General features: G+C 39.6%; 1 protein-coding gene across 5 annotated transcripts in view; it reads right to left on the minus strand.

Moving 5' to 3' along the window:
• CBFA2T2 (CBFA2/RUNX1 partner transcriptional co-repressor 2) overlaps positions 1–17,107 on the minus strand; it is a 136,248-nt gene that overhangs the window by 17,057 nt on the left and 102,084 nt on the right. For all 5 annotated transcript variants that reach the window (XM_027069866.2, XM_053200060.1, XM_053200058.1 and 2 more), the window contains 5 exons: positions 13,437–13,526; positions 8,794–8,975; positions 7,876–8,132; positions 7,018–7,103; positions 5,346–5,541 (listed from right to left, as the gene is read on the minus strand). In XM_027069866.2, coding sequence (XP_026925667.1) covers positions 5,346–5,541; positions 7,018–7,103; positions 7,876–8,132; positions 8,794–8,975; positions 13,437–13,526 — 811 coding nt within the window. The remainder of the gene's footprint in view (positions 1–5,345; positions 5,542–7,017; positions 7,104–7,875; positions 8,133–8,793; positions 8,976–13,436; positions 13,527–17,107) is intronic.

A 17,107-nucleotide genomic window follows, 5' to 3' on the forward strand; every position in this document is an offset into this window, starting at 1 on the left:
ACACAGTATAGAGCCCAGATAAACTATAACCGATAAGTGATATAGTCAGAAAGATTAATAAGGGGATGCTGAGGTGGCTCAGTCGGTTAAGTGTCTGACTCTTGATTTTGGCTCAGGTCATGATCTCACAATTTGAGTTTGAGCCCCTCGTCGGGCTCTGTGCTTACACTGCAGAGCGTGTTTGGGATTCTCTCTATCCACCTCTCCCACTCTTGTACACACGGCTCTCTCTCTCTCTCAAATAAATTTTAAGAGAAAGATTAATGAAGAAAACAGACTGAAGTATTTAACAAAATGTAGCGTCAGATAATTACGTCATTTCAATATTTAAAGGATAGGCATCAGTTAATCGATAGGAAAATTTAAACAATTTGGGAAATTTTAAGTGAGCTAATTCCAAACACACAAACGTGCATATAACATAGATGAAATTTGTTGTACCTTGGATAGGGATCAAGGTCAAGTAACAAACTATAAAGGGAAATGATGAATTTGATTCCATAAATATTAGCTATCCCATCGATCAAAACAAACCAAGATGGGGTGGGGGAGAAAACAAAAACAAAACCAAGATCAAATACAAGAATGCCTATATTCACAGCCCATTAATTTTATAGCTGAGAATATAGCCTATGAGAGAAATGCAAGATGTTTGAAAATCCTTACGTATGAAAAATTGTAAATATTGGATTACACACTGAAAAAAATAAAACAAGGAAACAATATGTAATGTTCAACAACAAAAACGGCATAAGGAAATTATGAGGTACATACATGTTAGAATACTGTATAGTCATTAAAATTATGTTTATAAAATCTTTAATGAAGTGAGAACATGCTTAATATGAACTTATGTTTTCAAGGAAATAATACAAAGTTGTAACAGGATTCTCAGATACATTTCAAAATTCTTCAGTGTGGGATGATGAGCCAACAAATTCTTCATAAGTTCCTGTATTTTCTACAATGAGCCATGTAGTTTCAACTAAAAAATGATACTTACTCTGAAAGACTGTTCTGGGAATTAAATGGTAACATACATAAAGGAATGGTTCCCAATTCTGGGAGCCCTGGTCCCACTTTAGTCCAATTAAATCAGAATCTTGAGGTGGGGCCAGGGCATCAGGAATTTTTTCCAAAAGTCCCCAGGTGGGATCTAATGGGCACTGAGGGTTAACCATTAAAGAAAAGTGCCTGACTTAGAAGCTGGTGCTCATGGTTAAGGTTTTCCAAACCACAGCAGGAGCACTACCTCTCTGTCAGTCAGATACATTTTCTGTTGTACAAAGGTAAAGTGTCTTTATTTAGCTGATTCTTCCAGTATTGCTACATCCTGATTTTTCAGTTGTGGGCATTACAGATTGACCAGACATTTCACTCTCTTTTAACCCCCACGGCCACTCCATCACAATTCCTTCCTCTTCTATTCCCCGCAACAGAGATCTACTCAAATTCTGTTATACCCGTAGTCAACATTTACAATACTTAATGTAAATACTAATCACAGCTGGGTCATGTGGTTCAGGTTCTATGAATCTTTATATCTTCCTGAACAAGTTTTTATTTTTTTTAAGAGTTCATAATTGAGGGGCGCCTGGGTGGCTCAGTCAGTTGAGCATCTGACTTCGGCTCAGTTCATGATCTCGTGGTTTGTGGGTTTGAGCCCTGCATCAGGCTCTGTGCTGAGAGCTTGGAGCCCGGAGCCTGCTTCAGATTCTGTATCTCCCTGTCTCGCTCTGCCCCTCTCCTGCTCATGCTCCAACTCTCTCTCAAAAATAAACAAACATTAAAAAAAAAGGTAATAATTGTCTTATTTAGTCATATGCTAAGTTTCCCATGTAATTGTTTCTAATTCAATCTCACCTTCTCTTTCTATTGTGTAGACATTTTATAAATTTCATTTTCTAGAAGAAATCTCCAGCAAGCTTTTGGCCGATTCCAGCCTCAACTGCTTTCTAGGCTTGCTGTACCCTGTTGCTCGGGACCCTCCCTCACTAGCCTAGGGATTGCCTTCTGTCCTCCTTCTCAGGTCGGATCTAGTGTAATCAATTCCATGTCTCCCACTTCCTGGTTTACTTCCCTGTGTTAGGGCATAGCCTGCTCAACTGTGGTAGACACCCCGATAAAGGGTAGATAGGAGGTGCATTTTTTGAAAAAGTGTTGTCACACATTTAACTGTTTTGGTCTAGCACAGAAGTCTAAGTTAAAATAACTTCAGAGTCAACTTCGAACATTCTATGATAATAACTGATGCTTGTTTTTTCCAGTGTTGTTTACTTGGCAGACTGGTTCAAGCCGGAGTACTGCCTTTCAGTTCTAGATACTTTTTTTGAATTATTTCAGTAACTACTTTATCTTCACTTTCTGTTCACAATTTCTGGAACTCATCTGATTTGGATTAGATGACTAACAAGTTCATAAAAATATTAATGCATGATTTGGTGAAAAATGATAAAGTGAATACGATACACCTACAGGTCAAGAAAGACAATTCCAGCAACCCCAAATCCCAAAGAGGTGAGTAGTGGTAAACCACAGTCCTTTTTAAATGATACTAGCCAGACCTACAATCCTGTCCTCAGAAGAGCCAGTGGTAGAGATGATGAGCGCTCACTCTATACTCCCCATCACCTACAGCCTCCGCCTCACACCCCCAGAGAAAACCATTCTCTTGAACTCTGTGATAATGATTTTCTGATGTTTCCCTATGCTTTTCCTAACTATTTATGCATCCTTAAATAAGATACCAAAATGCATCCCTTATCGTCTGAACCAAATCTATCTCTGAATATATTGTGAATCACCAATGTTCAGATAGAGGGAACCTATATTATTTTCAATGGGAAAAGTAATAATGCTATCCAGTCTCCAATCAATTTCTCTCCAAATCACCAAAACACTTAAATCCTAAGCAAATAATCCACCAGGGATTTCTACAACACCCTAAGCATTTAAAACACGAATTATTAAACAAAAAACTCAAAACAAACCCACAAACCACAAATTGTCTAATTATTTAAAAGTCATAGGTATGTCTGTATAATATGCCCAAGAGTACTGCCCAGTGTGGAACAGTGTTGGTCTAAATGCTAGTCTATAAACCTTTATGGTCCATAAAGAGATATGCATAAGCACCATGTCTCTAAGCACACTGCGTAACGTAGAGGACTTCTCTCAAAGTCCGCAACCATGCCCAGCATGTGCTGTGGCAAGCTCCTGAGGTCATCATGGTCCAGTAACAATTCATTTTTGGAATGGTTTTGGTCCACATTTTGAATAGCAGGATTATTCAAGATATGAATTATGCTTTCTCTCTACGCTGTAACAAATGTGCTATGAGAGAAATAAACAGTGAAATAAAAATATGAAATACGTATACTATGCATAAATGCACATACTGAAAGATATTATTTAAGTCAGCCAGACTGACCGCGGCCTGAAACACCAGAGAGAAGGAAACTGGGACCCATGGAGAGCTAAACCTACAGTGACAAAATAATTTCACACCCCAACTGTCCGCATGTTTGAGAGTGAGGGATGTGCTAGTAATAATCAGGACCGGAAAACTGAAATAAACTGGTGCTGTCCCAGGCAAATTAGAACATGCAGTCACTCAAGCTAAACCCTCAAGTAAGGCGTGAAAAAGATGAGTAAGGGGCGTCTGGGTGGCTCAGTCGGTTGAGCATCCAACTTTAGCTCAGGTCATGATCTCATGGTTCGTGAGTTTGAGCCCTACATTGCATTTGTTGCTGTCAGTGCACAGCCCACTTCAGATCTTCTGTCCCCGCCTCTCTCTGCCCCTCCCCCACTCGTGCACACACTCGTGTGCTCTAAGGAAAAGAAAGGAAAAAAAAAGGATGAGTAGAGAGTAATGCAAAACAATGTTTAAATGGCCCAGCAAGACCTGCCATCTGGCTGGAGAAGAGCCGCCTCAGGACCACAGTTCACTCTGCACTGGATGCCTCCTAGCTAAACACATGCAGACTGACTGGTGGAAGGTTTGTGATTTGGATGGTGAACTTCGGATGTTTCTATAAATTGTTACAGGAGCTATTCATGAAGGTTCAGATGGTGAGGGATACCTGAGGATGAGCCCTGAAGTTGTTTGTATGTATGTACTGATTGATGGATGGATTGATTGTAATCTCTATACCCAACATGAGGTTCAAATTCATGACCTGAGATCAAGAGAGTCACATGCTCTTCTAAGCCAGTCAGGTGTCCTGAGCTCTGAAGTCTTTATGAAAGTAATCACAGTGTAGCTACAAGTATTCTTTGACGTCTTGCTGTGATATTCCACACAACATTGCTAATCAATGGTTGCCCTAAGAGTCATCTTGGTGGGAGTGGGATCCTTTGGTTACCAATGTCTTTGCCCCATTTTTGCTCAAGTCTTTTGTATTTATTATTTAAAAAATGTTTACGTATTTATTCTGAGAGAGAGAGAGAGAGAGAGAGAGAGAGAGCGAGCAGGGGAGGTGCAGAGAGAGAGGGAGAGAATCCTAAGCAGGCTCCATGCTGTCAGTGCAGAGCCAGATGCGGGGCTCGAACCCACAAACTGAGATTATGACCTGAGCTGAAACCAAGAGTCAGATGCTTAAACCGACGGAGCCATCCAGGAGCCCCCTGAAGCCTTTTTTAGACTAACAGCTGTCTTCTGTGGAACATGCTAGGTCTGTCATGATAAGTGATTCATTTTCCGTGATAAGAAGAGGGAGCTTGAAGTGGGTAGTTGGGGGAAAGTCTGATCACAGATAGCCCCTCGTTTGTCTGTGTCTTTGGATAGGGCACTTTTTCAGTTACTAGATGATTGTGATGGAACATTTTTGGGGAAACGGCTGTGGTGTCCTGGATGTACCCTGGACTGACAGAACAGTTGTTCTTACCTCTGCTGCTTCAGGTTGAGAAAAGACAAGATGGGCTAACCCAGCTTGGTATAGTAAAGGTATGGTAAAACTTTTCTAAAGGCCTCCAGACAGAGGTTGATAAATGGTGTCTTCCTGGATGGGGAGTGGGAAACAGAGGAGGGAAGGTGAGGTAAACATTTTTAGATTTTCAGGGCTACCGTTGAGGAGTAAATGTGATGTATGTGAGTACCTGGGACACTCAACGAGGCTGACTTTAACAACCACTCTTTGATCACCACCCAGCACATATAGAGGGAGTTAAAAACAGAACAAAATGACAAATATTCCCATTATCCATGTGAAAGACAGTATTTCTTGAACATTCCAGGTACTGAGTCCTTGACATATTTTATCATTCTCTTCACAATCACCTGAGTCTTTCTAACTCCACCATCTAGCACCGTCTTTCTGTCATCTTAGGTGAGACCCTCCCCTTACCATTGCTGAGAGAATCTGCACTCCCAGGACTGTGCTGCCTAGAGACCAACTCGCTCCCTGTCTTCCTCATCTCTGTGTTTTCGTTATATCGTCTTTTCCAGTAATTGAGTTCTTCACGATCAGATTCCTGACAGCGCCGCAGGACTGCCATGGAGCGTCTTGTCTTCTCTACCATTTCCATAATGCAGTTCAGAGCCTAAGCCAGAGAGGAAGTCAGAGATAAGATTAGGACTTTGAAACAACCAATACTGAAATTTAAGGATAGGTAAAATGTAAAGAAGGAAGGTTTAAGTATCTTACAGATCAGCAATATCAAGTCAACACATGAAAGCCATTCTTAACAACTTCTTTTTAAATATGTAGACGCAAATAATTTTTTTTGGATTTCAAAATAATCCTTTCTGGGGCGCCTGGGTGGCTCAGTCGGTTAAGCGTCTGACTCCGGCTCAGGTCGTGATCTCGTGGTGTGTGAGTTCGAGCCCTGCATCGGGCTCTGTACTGACAGCTCAGAGCCTGGAGCCTGTTTCAGATTCTGTGTCTCCCTCTCTCTGACCCTCCCCCGTTCATGCTCTGTCTCTGTCTCAAAAATAAATAAACATTAAAAACAAATTAAAAAAAAACAACAACAAAATAATCCTTTTTGGATTCTTCCAGGTTGAATGTCAGCCAGAATCTCACCATAATACAGTCCTTTAAACACTATGTATGGTGAAACCACATTATATCTCTGCCTAAACACATCTGGTTATCTGATAAGCTGGAGATTTGCCTAAGAATGCAATCAGAGAAATAATATTCAGAGACAATTTCACTCAAGTAGGAAAAACTATTGTATGTATATTTCAAGCAGGTACATCTTTTCTTCCCTTTTAGGACACGAATTCTCATTTGTTTTTAGAGAAGCACCATTTATTTAGCATTTCCTATATATTAGATCCTATGTAAGCACCTTACATATTAGAACAACCCTACGAATTCAAATAATACAGTATTCTTGAGGTGCCTGGGTGACTCAGTTGGTTGAACGTCTGACTCTCGATTTCAGCTGAGGTCATGATCTCATGGATCGTGGGATGGAACCCTGCATCGGGCTCTGCACTGACAGTGTGGAGCCTGCTTGGGAATCTCAATCTCTCTCTCCCTCTCTCTCTCAAAACAAATAAACATTAAACAACAACAACAACAGTATTCTTTATTTTTTAAGATACAGAAATTAAGGCTAGAAATGGTAAGACAACTCATCCATCATACAAAGTAGGAAGTAGCAAAGCTGAGACCTGAACTCCTAAACTTCTGCTTTTAACCCTTATACTATATGACTTAACTTGGTTATATCCTGAAGTGATTAACCCACCAAAAAGATCTGAGAGTTACTCTTAGCTCTTTAGCTAGGGGAGTAGTAGATAAAACAAGTTTTCAATTTTATTTTATTATTGTTTTTTAAGTAAGCTCTAGGTCCAACATGGGGCTTGAAGGGCTTGAACTCATGACCCTGAGATCAAGAGTGGAACATTACACTGACTGAGTCAACCAGGTGCCCTGATAAATCAAGTTTTTATGGCAAAGACACTGTGGCTCTGGTTAAATTCACTTCAGGCATATATACTCTATTATTATTATTGGTAATAAGAATTAAATGTAATAGGAAAATTATACACTGTAAGATCCTTACATGATCAAGATGTTTCCATTCATCAGCCCATTCCCTTTCTGTCAAACGGTGGTCTACCAACTCATCTTGATAGCCTCCATTTAGACCTAGTAGAAATTAGAGATTAGATGTGAAGATAGAAGGAAGAATATAATATACAGAATTCCACCAAGTAAATACAGAACACACCCATACCACCTATGAGCACTCTACCAGGGCAACGATTCACAAGGGAGTGTGGAACCCACAAAATGACATAAAACCAACAAAAAGCTACGCTCAGTAGGTTAAGCGTCCGACTTTGGCTCAGGTCATGATCTCATGGTTTGTGGGATGGAGCCCCATGTCAGGCTCTGGGCTGACAGGGTGGAGCCTGCTTATGATTCTCTCTCTGTCTCTCCCCCGCTTGCACTCTCTCTCTCAAAATGGATAAGTTAAAAAAGATAATAAAAACACTTTACTCTGAAATAAATCCAGACTTAGAGAAACACTGCAAGAATAGTAAAAGAATTCTCATATATCCTTCACCCAGTTTCCAAAATGTTAATATTTTAGTTGATTTGTTTCACCATTCTCTAGTTTTCTGCACCATTTAAGGAAAAGTGGTATCTCCTTATCCTTAAATATTTCACTGTGTATTTCCTAAAATTTACCGAGTCCCACTTCCATAATATAAGAATAACAGTAACAAAGTATGAAGGGAGATTAATTTCAAATGAAATAAATACAACTCTAACATTCCTTTTTATGTATAATATTGTTTTATCTATCAGTGGAAAAAAGCGATGATTGTATTATTTTGCTTTATAACTGAGTAGGAAAGAAACGCAAAGATTCAATCTGAATTTCAACCATTACCATGCTGCTCATGTCACTTACTAAGATTGTGGTGTCTATCACGAACTTCTCGATGTTCTAGCATCTTATTGGGCTCACGATACAGGTGTGAAGTTGCAATATCTTCTAACGTGTAGTGCTGAAGAGGTGGAGGAGTAGGATGGAACTGGCTCCCAGGATTCATGAGGGGCACAGTGAGGGCAGGACTGTGCCGGGGAGCAGGGCTGATGGTGCACACTCTCTTGGCAGGAGGCTCGGGAGGAATTGTAGTATCTCTTTCAAAACCGCTCTCTTCCCTCCTTTAGAAGAACCGGAAGTACATATCTTAGCCCATACACAAGTGTTCATACAAACATGTCCTGAGTACCTACTCTGTGTTATGTATTGTGCTATGTACTTTCCCAAACAGGAAGATGATAAGGAAAGGTCTGACGTGAGGCATGAACCGAAATGTCTCCAGAGGCCAGGCAGAAAACAAATTTTTCAACACTGTTAAAATATTGCTTCCTTGACTAATACTTTCACTCATACTGAAATTTCCAGAATAAATTAACACAATTTCAATCTTCAAAGTAAAGGTGACTCATTACCAAGTAACAATTAGTAACTGTTATACTTATTATTAGACTTCACACATCAGAAAAAATGCTTTGGACAAATTCTATTTCTGATGGTTCTGGAGCAGTGCACCCATAGAATGCCCTAGAGCAGAATCTCTCACCAGGGGTATACAGAGTCATCTGGAGAATTTCTGAAAAATATTTGTATCTGGGAGCCACACCTATAGATTTGAGAAACATTCTGGTCTCTGATACTGGGACAGCGCAAGGCCAACCTTAGAAATTCTGAGTCCATACCTACGTATAACCACAGTAATTAAATTCTCTTTCTTTCGCAAGCAAAGAGGAAGCTTCGAGTAATTCCAGAAAAGCAAGGACAACAAAGCACTTCCCTGCTCACCTCTCCGGACTGGGCCTCTTTCCGTTTCCATGCACTTCCATGAGCAGCTCAGAAGAGTCAGCAGGTGACGCAATACTTGTGTTGAGCAGAAGGTGTTCGTGTTGAGCCAGGTATTGGGACGGGGTCTGCTTGGCGGCTCGAGCACAGTGCAGCAGTTCTCGCTGCAGCAGGGGCAGATTGGCCTTGAAAAAAAGAGGCAGGGGCTGGAAGGCAGTTTTCTAGGTGTTGGGCCCCACACAAGAGAGCTCAGCACCTCAAAAGACTTTCACAAACATGACGACACAAGACAAAAGCCCTTCTCATCAGCCTGATTTTTATATGCCTCTCTAAGAGTAAAGTGATATCTAAAATACTGAACTTGAATTACTGGCTACCTTGTCTCTTGCCCCCACAAGGTGTAAATCCCCTCAACGGGAAGCCTGTGCTTTATTTACCTTTGTGGCCTAGTGTAGAGTCAAAGCTCAGTGAAGGTGTTGAACGTAAGAAGTTAAAACTTTATACATGTTTTGGGGCATCTGTCTGGCTCAGTGGGTGGAGCATACGACTTTTGATATCAGGGTTGTGAGTTCAAACCCCACGCTGGGTGTGGAGTCTACTTAAAACTTAAAAAAAAAAAAAAAAAAAAATTTTTTTTTAATTTATACATTTTTCAAGACTTTGGCCAGTTAGAGAATTAGTACCATCTACACAGGGGTAGAAGAAATTCACTCTTTCCTCTATGATTATCAGTAAGTCGTGGATTCTCTCTGTCAAATTCCAACTCGTCTCTGACAGGACTGCTCAACATTTTTTTTTCGTGTTCTCTATGACAGCTGTCATGGAATTCTGGAAGTGGTAATTACTTTGGCTTGGTAGGAACATGGGGTTTCGAAGAAAGTATCAGGAGTGATGTAAATGATAGCAACAAGCCTTAGACTAAGCTCAGATGACACACAGGTAACCCAGGGGCAAAATCGATTTCTTATTGTGGCACCCTAGCTGGATCTATTTCCTTATTATTATATTTTTTTTGTGTTTATTTATTTTTGAGAGAGCACAACCAGGGGAGGAGCAGAGAGAGAGAGAGAGAGATACAGGATCCAAAGTGGGTTCTACGCCGACAGCAGTGACACGATGCGGGGCTCGATCTCACGAACCGCGAGATCATGACCTGGGCTGAAGTCAGTCAGACGCCCAACTGACTGAGCCACCCAGGGGTCTCTTTTTCCTTATTTTGTAAAAGGATAATTAACTATGTGCTTATTATATTTCCTTCTCAAAATTAGAAATCTTTAATGGGGACGAATCATAAAACAAACCCTATATATCTCTAAACTTCATTCTTCATATGTAAAATGTACTTTTCCTATATTCCTTTTATTAAAAGAAAATAAAGAATTATACTTTTCTTCCCAAATTTAAGAACAATTCAGACTGAGCACATAAAAGATGTCTTTATCTCAAGGGAAACAGATGAACAAGTAAATGGAGAGTTTTAATAGATGTGAGTAGTCACCCCTTTACCAAGGGTTAATTTAGCAGGCACCATAATTAGTGACTCTCTTAAAGCAGAAATAAATTGAGAAAACCCAAACGTTAGCCAAAAAACTGCCATAACGACCTATCTCATGCTGTTTTCCAAAACAACAGAGTTAAGAATAGGGAATGTGACAATATAAAATACTTTTTAAGTCTGTTTATAGCCTCCATCTTATAACAACTGTTAAAAAAAAAAAATCTTAACTGAAAAAAATACTGTGTAAAATATCTTTTACATCTGTGACATGTGCCCTTTGATGAATTTTTTTTTAATGCTAATTATTTCCTATTAACACAAATTTCACAAATCTTGGTTCCGGAGTCTTAGGGGAAATAATTGTCTGTTGGCTCTGACATACAGCAAAGAGACCAAGATAGAAGCAGCACAGCTGTTTCGGGGCTACAAAGGCACCACAGACTGAGGCAAAGCTTCAATGCTATCAAAACAGAGCCACACACAGCCTGGGCCCCTGACACCTAAGCATTTTCCTATTTGTTTGCTCTACTCTCATTTTAAAAGATTTAAAAAACTGGTAACAATACCTCAATAAGTTGACCCATCTCTCTGATGCTATTATTTTTTTTTTAGGAAGTGAAGGCAGAAATACAGGTAAAAGGGGCATATTTATTTGGCCGGGTGTATTAGACTTTGTGAGTCAAGATGCAAAAGTGAAGATATCACGTGGGTCTCAAACAGTGTATAAAAAAGGTCCAATAACAAACGGAGTATAACTTTTTGTAATATCAGTCTCCTACTAATGCAAAGAATGGAATGCATTTTGTTGGGGGGCTGGATTGAGGATAACATTTAGCTTAACTGGGGCTCAGAGTCAGTGTTCCCTATTACAAATCGATTATAAACGTGCACCTGTAAAAATTATTCTTCTTGGGGCACCTGGCTGGCTCAGTCAGTAGAGCATTCAACTCTTGATCTCAAGGTGGTGAGTTTGAACCCCACATGGGTGTAGAGTATAAAAACAAACAAACAAACAAATTCTTCTCTCCAGGGCTGTATGAAACCATTTGGTGAGCTGGTCTGGGGGTCACAGATTTCCAAACTATGCTTGGTCTAGAACACCCTGGTATTTGACCCTAGTCTTTCACTGCTGGGGAGCTACTTTATACTTTGGCAAGTTATAGATAAATGATACCAATGCAAAATAATTACTATCTATGGACATGAATAAAATTATGTCCAATAGAGGTTCAAATGACTTCCCTTGTGCTCTCTATAGAAGCCAATTTTACTTCTGGTTGCACATTCGTATCAATAATCCTGACCTATATAAATGTGTCTGTTCTTTGGATTCTCCCCTGAACTGGTTGTAACATGTTATTGATTCCTTCATTAATGAGTTAAAGAAAATCTTTGACACAGGTTCATCTTTTATTGGTACTAGTCAGAATGTTACCTGTTTTGTTGCTGTTTGTTGTTTTTAAAAATTATTGTATAAAAGGGAAAAGGCAGTAACTTTACCATGGGAAAGCATGGTAGATAGACACTGCCTTCACCAAGTGATCAAAGTCAACATCACCAATTAGAAGACAGATTAACATCTACGTCTACAAAGAGAATGCAGTGATACCACTTAACCTGCTCTTGCTGCCTAAGATGCATAACCCGTTCCTCATCATGAGGAAGCTTCAGAAAAATCCAAAGTGAAGTACCTTCCATAAAATAACTATCCTGAACTCTTCAAACTGTCAAAGTCATAAAAGTCTGAGAAGCTATTTCAGATTAAAGTGGACTAGAGAAACATGACAACGAAATGCAAGATGTGATCCTGTATCAGATATAAGACCACACAAAAAAGCTTTTCTTTCACTGTAAGAGACATTAGTGGGACATTTGGTGAAACATGAATAAGGGCTGTGGATAATAGTGCTTTATCAATGTTGATTTCTTGATTTGTTAATTATACTAAAAAGTATTGAGATGTATCATGTCTGCAGCTTATTCTTAAATATTTCATTTTTAAAAAAAAATTTATTTATTTTTTAATATTTTTAATGTTTATTTATATTTGAGAGAGAGAGAGAGAGAGAGAGAGAGAGAGAGAGAGTGCGTGAATAGGGGAGGGGCACAAAAAGAGACAGAATCTGAAGTACGCTACAGGCTCTGAGCTGTCAGCACAGAGCCCAACGTGGGGCTGGAACTCACAAGCCTTGAAATCATGATCTGAGCCGAAGTCAGATGCTTGACTGACTGAGCCACCCAGGTGCCCCAAAAGATTTTATTTTTTAAGTAATCTCTATACCCAACGTGGGGGCTCCAACTTGCACACCTGAGATAAAGAGTCATATATATGTTCTATCGACTGAACCAGCCAGGCACCCCTCAAATATATGAGGGAAAAAAATAATTACAAGACAAAATAATAACAGAGATGTGATAAAATGGTAACATGTAGAGAATGTGACTAAAGAGACGGTGGTACAGTATACAGGAAGTTTACTGTACCATATTGCAACTTTTCTAGGAGTATGAAATTATTTTGAAATAAAACACTTTTTATAAAGGGCATATTACATATAAATTTAATACTGCCTTACTTCTCAGGTAAGTACAATTCTGAACAACGTCTCTCAAAAGTTATGTTCTAGGGAACATTAATTCCAGAGGACCTAATCAGAAGCTAGACTAACTGGGGTTGGGGAGACAGCAACATTGTCTTTCTGTATGCTCTTCTGTTCTTAGGATAAGTGGGAAGTGCAAGGCCTCTCCTTTGTCTGACAGCTTTCTCAGAAAACACACACACTTCCCCACTGGCCACAAACAAAAGATTTAATGTTCAGTTACTTTCTCTGCTAAAAGCCCAGCCTCCAAACCATCCACACACTCACCTTCAGCCCACTCACCTCCTGCTCCCCACCTGCTATTATGTGTTATCAGCAGTATCTGCATGTGGACCACAACTCAAGGCTTCTGTAATTCCCATCCTACCAAGTGTGAATAAGGCACATCTGCAGACCACACTCCCATTCCTCTTAGCAGACTCAAATAAAAGAAAGATATGAAAATGTGTGGCAAGCTACCCTGGCTTAGATCACAGAACAGGGATCAGCAGCAGGAACACTTGAGGAAATGCTGAAGATAAATTACATTCAGTAATTATAAAAATTACCTTGAGGAATGGAATCACAAAAGGACGAAGAGGAAAGTTTGTAGCCTCTTGGAGCTTGCAATGGAATTCTTCAATTGTTACTGTTGAGTTCTGAAAAGACAAATAACACTGTCAGTTTCTAAAACTGGATACTGTCTCCCCAATACACATCTAATAATGCTAACTCTTTTTAAATCAAGGAAAAGGATAATCCCAAGAACACCACTGTAAACTCAGATCCCTCTCAAAGGTTAAACAAATTGTTTCCTTTATGAATAAAGTGTGGCCTCATTGATTTTCTTTTCTTTAATACCCTAAACCTAAACTGTCCTCTGTACTCAGCTACTGCTTTCCTCAGCATTTGTGAAGAAGGCACTCAGATCTCTCGTATCAAGGAGCTCATGGCAAGCCACCTTGGGTACCGGAAACCAAACCTACAATGTTCCCAGATGGAACAATCCTGAATGAGTCCAGGATATCAACTTCTGAAGTTCACTTCTTCATAGATCGTGCCCTCCTCCTAGCATCAGTTCCCCAAATATTCTAAAGAAATTTAAAAACAAACGAAAAAACCAAGGCAAAACAATCAGTGCCTTCTACCTTCAGGTGGTCTGCCTGCATATGAGAGAACCTGGAAACAGGCACACGCCCACTGGGAAGGTTGCAGTTATTTCCCGTAAGGTTATTAGCACTTCCCATGTATTTTTTCAAAAGTCTAGCTTTAAATAGGGTTCTTAGCTCCTCTGCTCAGGTGAATGTACAAATAAAAATATTTTCCTCAAAGTTCACAAAATATTTTTATTCAATTCCCTAAAACATAGTATAATACCAAGTTAAAGAACAAAACTGGGCATTATTCTTGCTTCCCTGAGAGAACAAGTACCACTTCTAGGGATTTTATTTTGTAAAATCATCAATGGTTCAAAGCTGTAACAAGTACCATACAGATTATTTATCAACACAATACTGCTTCTTGACAATAAGGAACAGAAAACATTAAGGTCCACTACCAGGAAGTTGCATTAAAAATGATGGTACAGAAGGGGCACCTGGGTGGCTCAGTCAGTTAAGTATCCGACTTCAGCTCAGGTCATGATCTCATGGCTCATGAGTTTAAGCCCCACATGGGGCTCCCTGCTGACAGCTCAGAGCCGGAGCCTGCTTTGGATTCTGGGCTCCCTCTCTCTCTGCCCTCCCCCACTCACACCTGCCTCTCTCTCTCTCTCAAAAAAATAAATACACAAATATTAAAATATTCAAAAAGAATGATAGTACATAGGGCGCCTGGGTGGTTCAGTCAGTTAAGTATATCTGACTTCGGCTCAGGTAATGATCTCATGGTTTGTGGGTACAAGCCCCACGTTGGGCTCTGTGCTGACAGCTCGGAGCCTGGAGCCTGCTTCGGATTCTGTGACTCCCTCTCTCTGTCCCTACCCTGCTCACACTCTGTTTCTCTCTCTCTCTCAAAAATAAAATTAAAAAAAAAATTTTTTAGAGGAAGAAAAATTAATTAATTAAAAAAAAAAAGAAATTTTTTAGAGGAAGAAAAATTAATTAATTAAAAAAAAAAAGAATGATGGTACAGTCATACATCAGAACACTAAGGGAACAGGAAAGACTATATGCATTAATAAGGAAAGGTGTTTACAATATACTGTGAAATGAAAAACCAGAAAAAGAGCAGCATGCTTTCCTATAAGCCATTTATGGAAATTACACACACACACTTATATAGTATCTTACGTGCCTAAAAAGACAGGTACAACAGCACTTATTTCTGGATATGAAATTATGTTGGATTTTCCAAATATATCACACTAATATTTGGTAAAAATTAAAAATATTTCCTTTTAGAGAAAAGAGTATATCAAATTAAACGATGTTAAAGTATTTGAAGCTTATCTCATTTCACATAAATACTTTTTTTTAAAGAATTTACTTTCTTTTATTTTTTAAGTTTTTACGAGAGTGTGAACAGGGGAGGGGCATAGAGAGAGGGAGACAGAGGATCCCAGGGAGACTCAATGCTGTGAGTGCAGAGCCTGACATGGGGCTCCCTCGCACAAACTGCGAGATCATAATCTGAGCTGAAACCAAATGTCACTTAACCGACTGAGCCACCCAGGCGCCCCAGTGACAGTTTTATTGATCTCTCACCAATCTTGATATCTTATTTGCTAGGTTAGAATGTTCAGGATCACGCTGAATAGAAGAAACATTCTTTTGTTTTTTAGAAAAGACATTCTCATCTGATTCCTAGTATTAGAGGGAAAGCATTCAAAATTTCACAAGCATGAGGCTTGCTGTAGGTTTTTTGTAAGATAACAACTATCATCAGATTAAGAAAGTTCCTGCTAATTGTTTTGCCAAGTGTTTTTTTAAAATAATGAATGGAGAGGTGCTTGGGTAGCTCAGTAGGTTAAGCGTCTGACTTTGGTCAGGTCATGATCTCCCCATCTGTGGGTTGGAGCCCCATGTCGGGTTCTGTGCTGAGAGCTCAGAGCCTGAAGCCTACTTCGGATTCTGTGTCTTCTTCTCTCTCTCTGCCCCTCTGCCACTCGCGCTCTCTCTCTCAAAAATAAACATTAAAAAATTTTTAAAAATAAATTAAAATAATGGATGTTAAATTCAAGTAACACTTCTTTTTCTGCATCTTCTCCAAATAAATTCATAGTTTCAATACCAATTGCTATAGACTGAATTTTTGTGCCACTCAGAATTCCTATGTTGAAACCTAATTCCCAATGAGTTGATATTTAGATGTGGAGCCTTTGGGAGATGATTAGAGGTCATGAAGGCAGAGCTCTTAGGAACAGCATTAGTGCCCTTGTAAAAGAGACCTCAAGAGATCTCCCTTGTCTCTTCGGCATTGTGAAGACACAGTGAGAAGACAGCTATATAGGAACAAGGAAGTAGGCTCTCACAGAATACAAAATCTACTGGCACCACTTACCAGCTTCCAGAACTGTGAGATAAATGACTGTTGTTTATAAATCACCCAGTCATTGGTATTCTGTTGTAACAGCCTGAACAGACCGATTCAGGACACGGATTTTAATAAAATTCCCATTATATCAGAGTATAAATTAGTATAATATGTAGGAAAACCAATGGCCTTACATATTAAATTTTTTTTTTCAACGTTTTTTATTTATTTTTGGGACAGAGCGAGACAGAGCCACAGAATCGGAAACAGGCTCCAGGCTCCGAGCCATCAGCCCAGAGCCTGACGTGGGGCTCGAACTCACGGACCGCAAGATCGTGACCTGGCTGAAGTTGGATGCTTAACCGACTGCGCCACCCAGGCGCCCCATATTAAATTGGTATATATGCATACCTTATGAAATCCCAATTCCACTGTTTAGTGCAATGCTTGCACATGTGTACCATGTAAAAGAATGCTTACAGCAACATTATTTGCAATGGCTCCTATACAGAAAAGAGTTAATATAGCAGGTTTAAAACTGATAACCTTATTAAAGAGCACTTACAAGGTTGGGCCATTGGCTGGCACCTATGAATTTGGCTGATGAACAGTTTTCCATAAAGATATAAAACTTTCCCTAACCGAAAAGGTAGAAACACCCCAGTATACATCAATAGATGAATGCAAAAGATGAAGCCTACTTCGGATTCTGTGTCTCCTTCTCTCTCTCTGCCCCTCCGCCACTCGCGCTCTGCCTCTCTCTCAA

The sequence above is a fragment of the Acinonyx jubatus genome, chromosome A3 (genome assembly GCF_027475565.1).
Source record: "Acinonyx jubatus isolate Ajub_Pintada_27869175 chromosome A3, VMU_Ajub_asm_v1.0, whole genome shotgun sequence".
NCBI classification, from domain to species: domain Eukaryota; kingdom Metazoa; phylum Chordata; class Mammalia; order Carnivora; family Felidae; genus Acinonyx; species Acinonyx jubatus.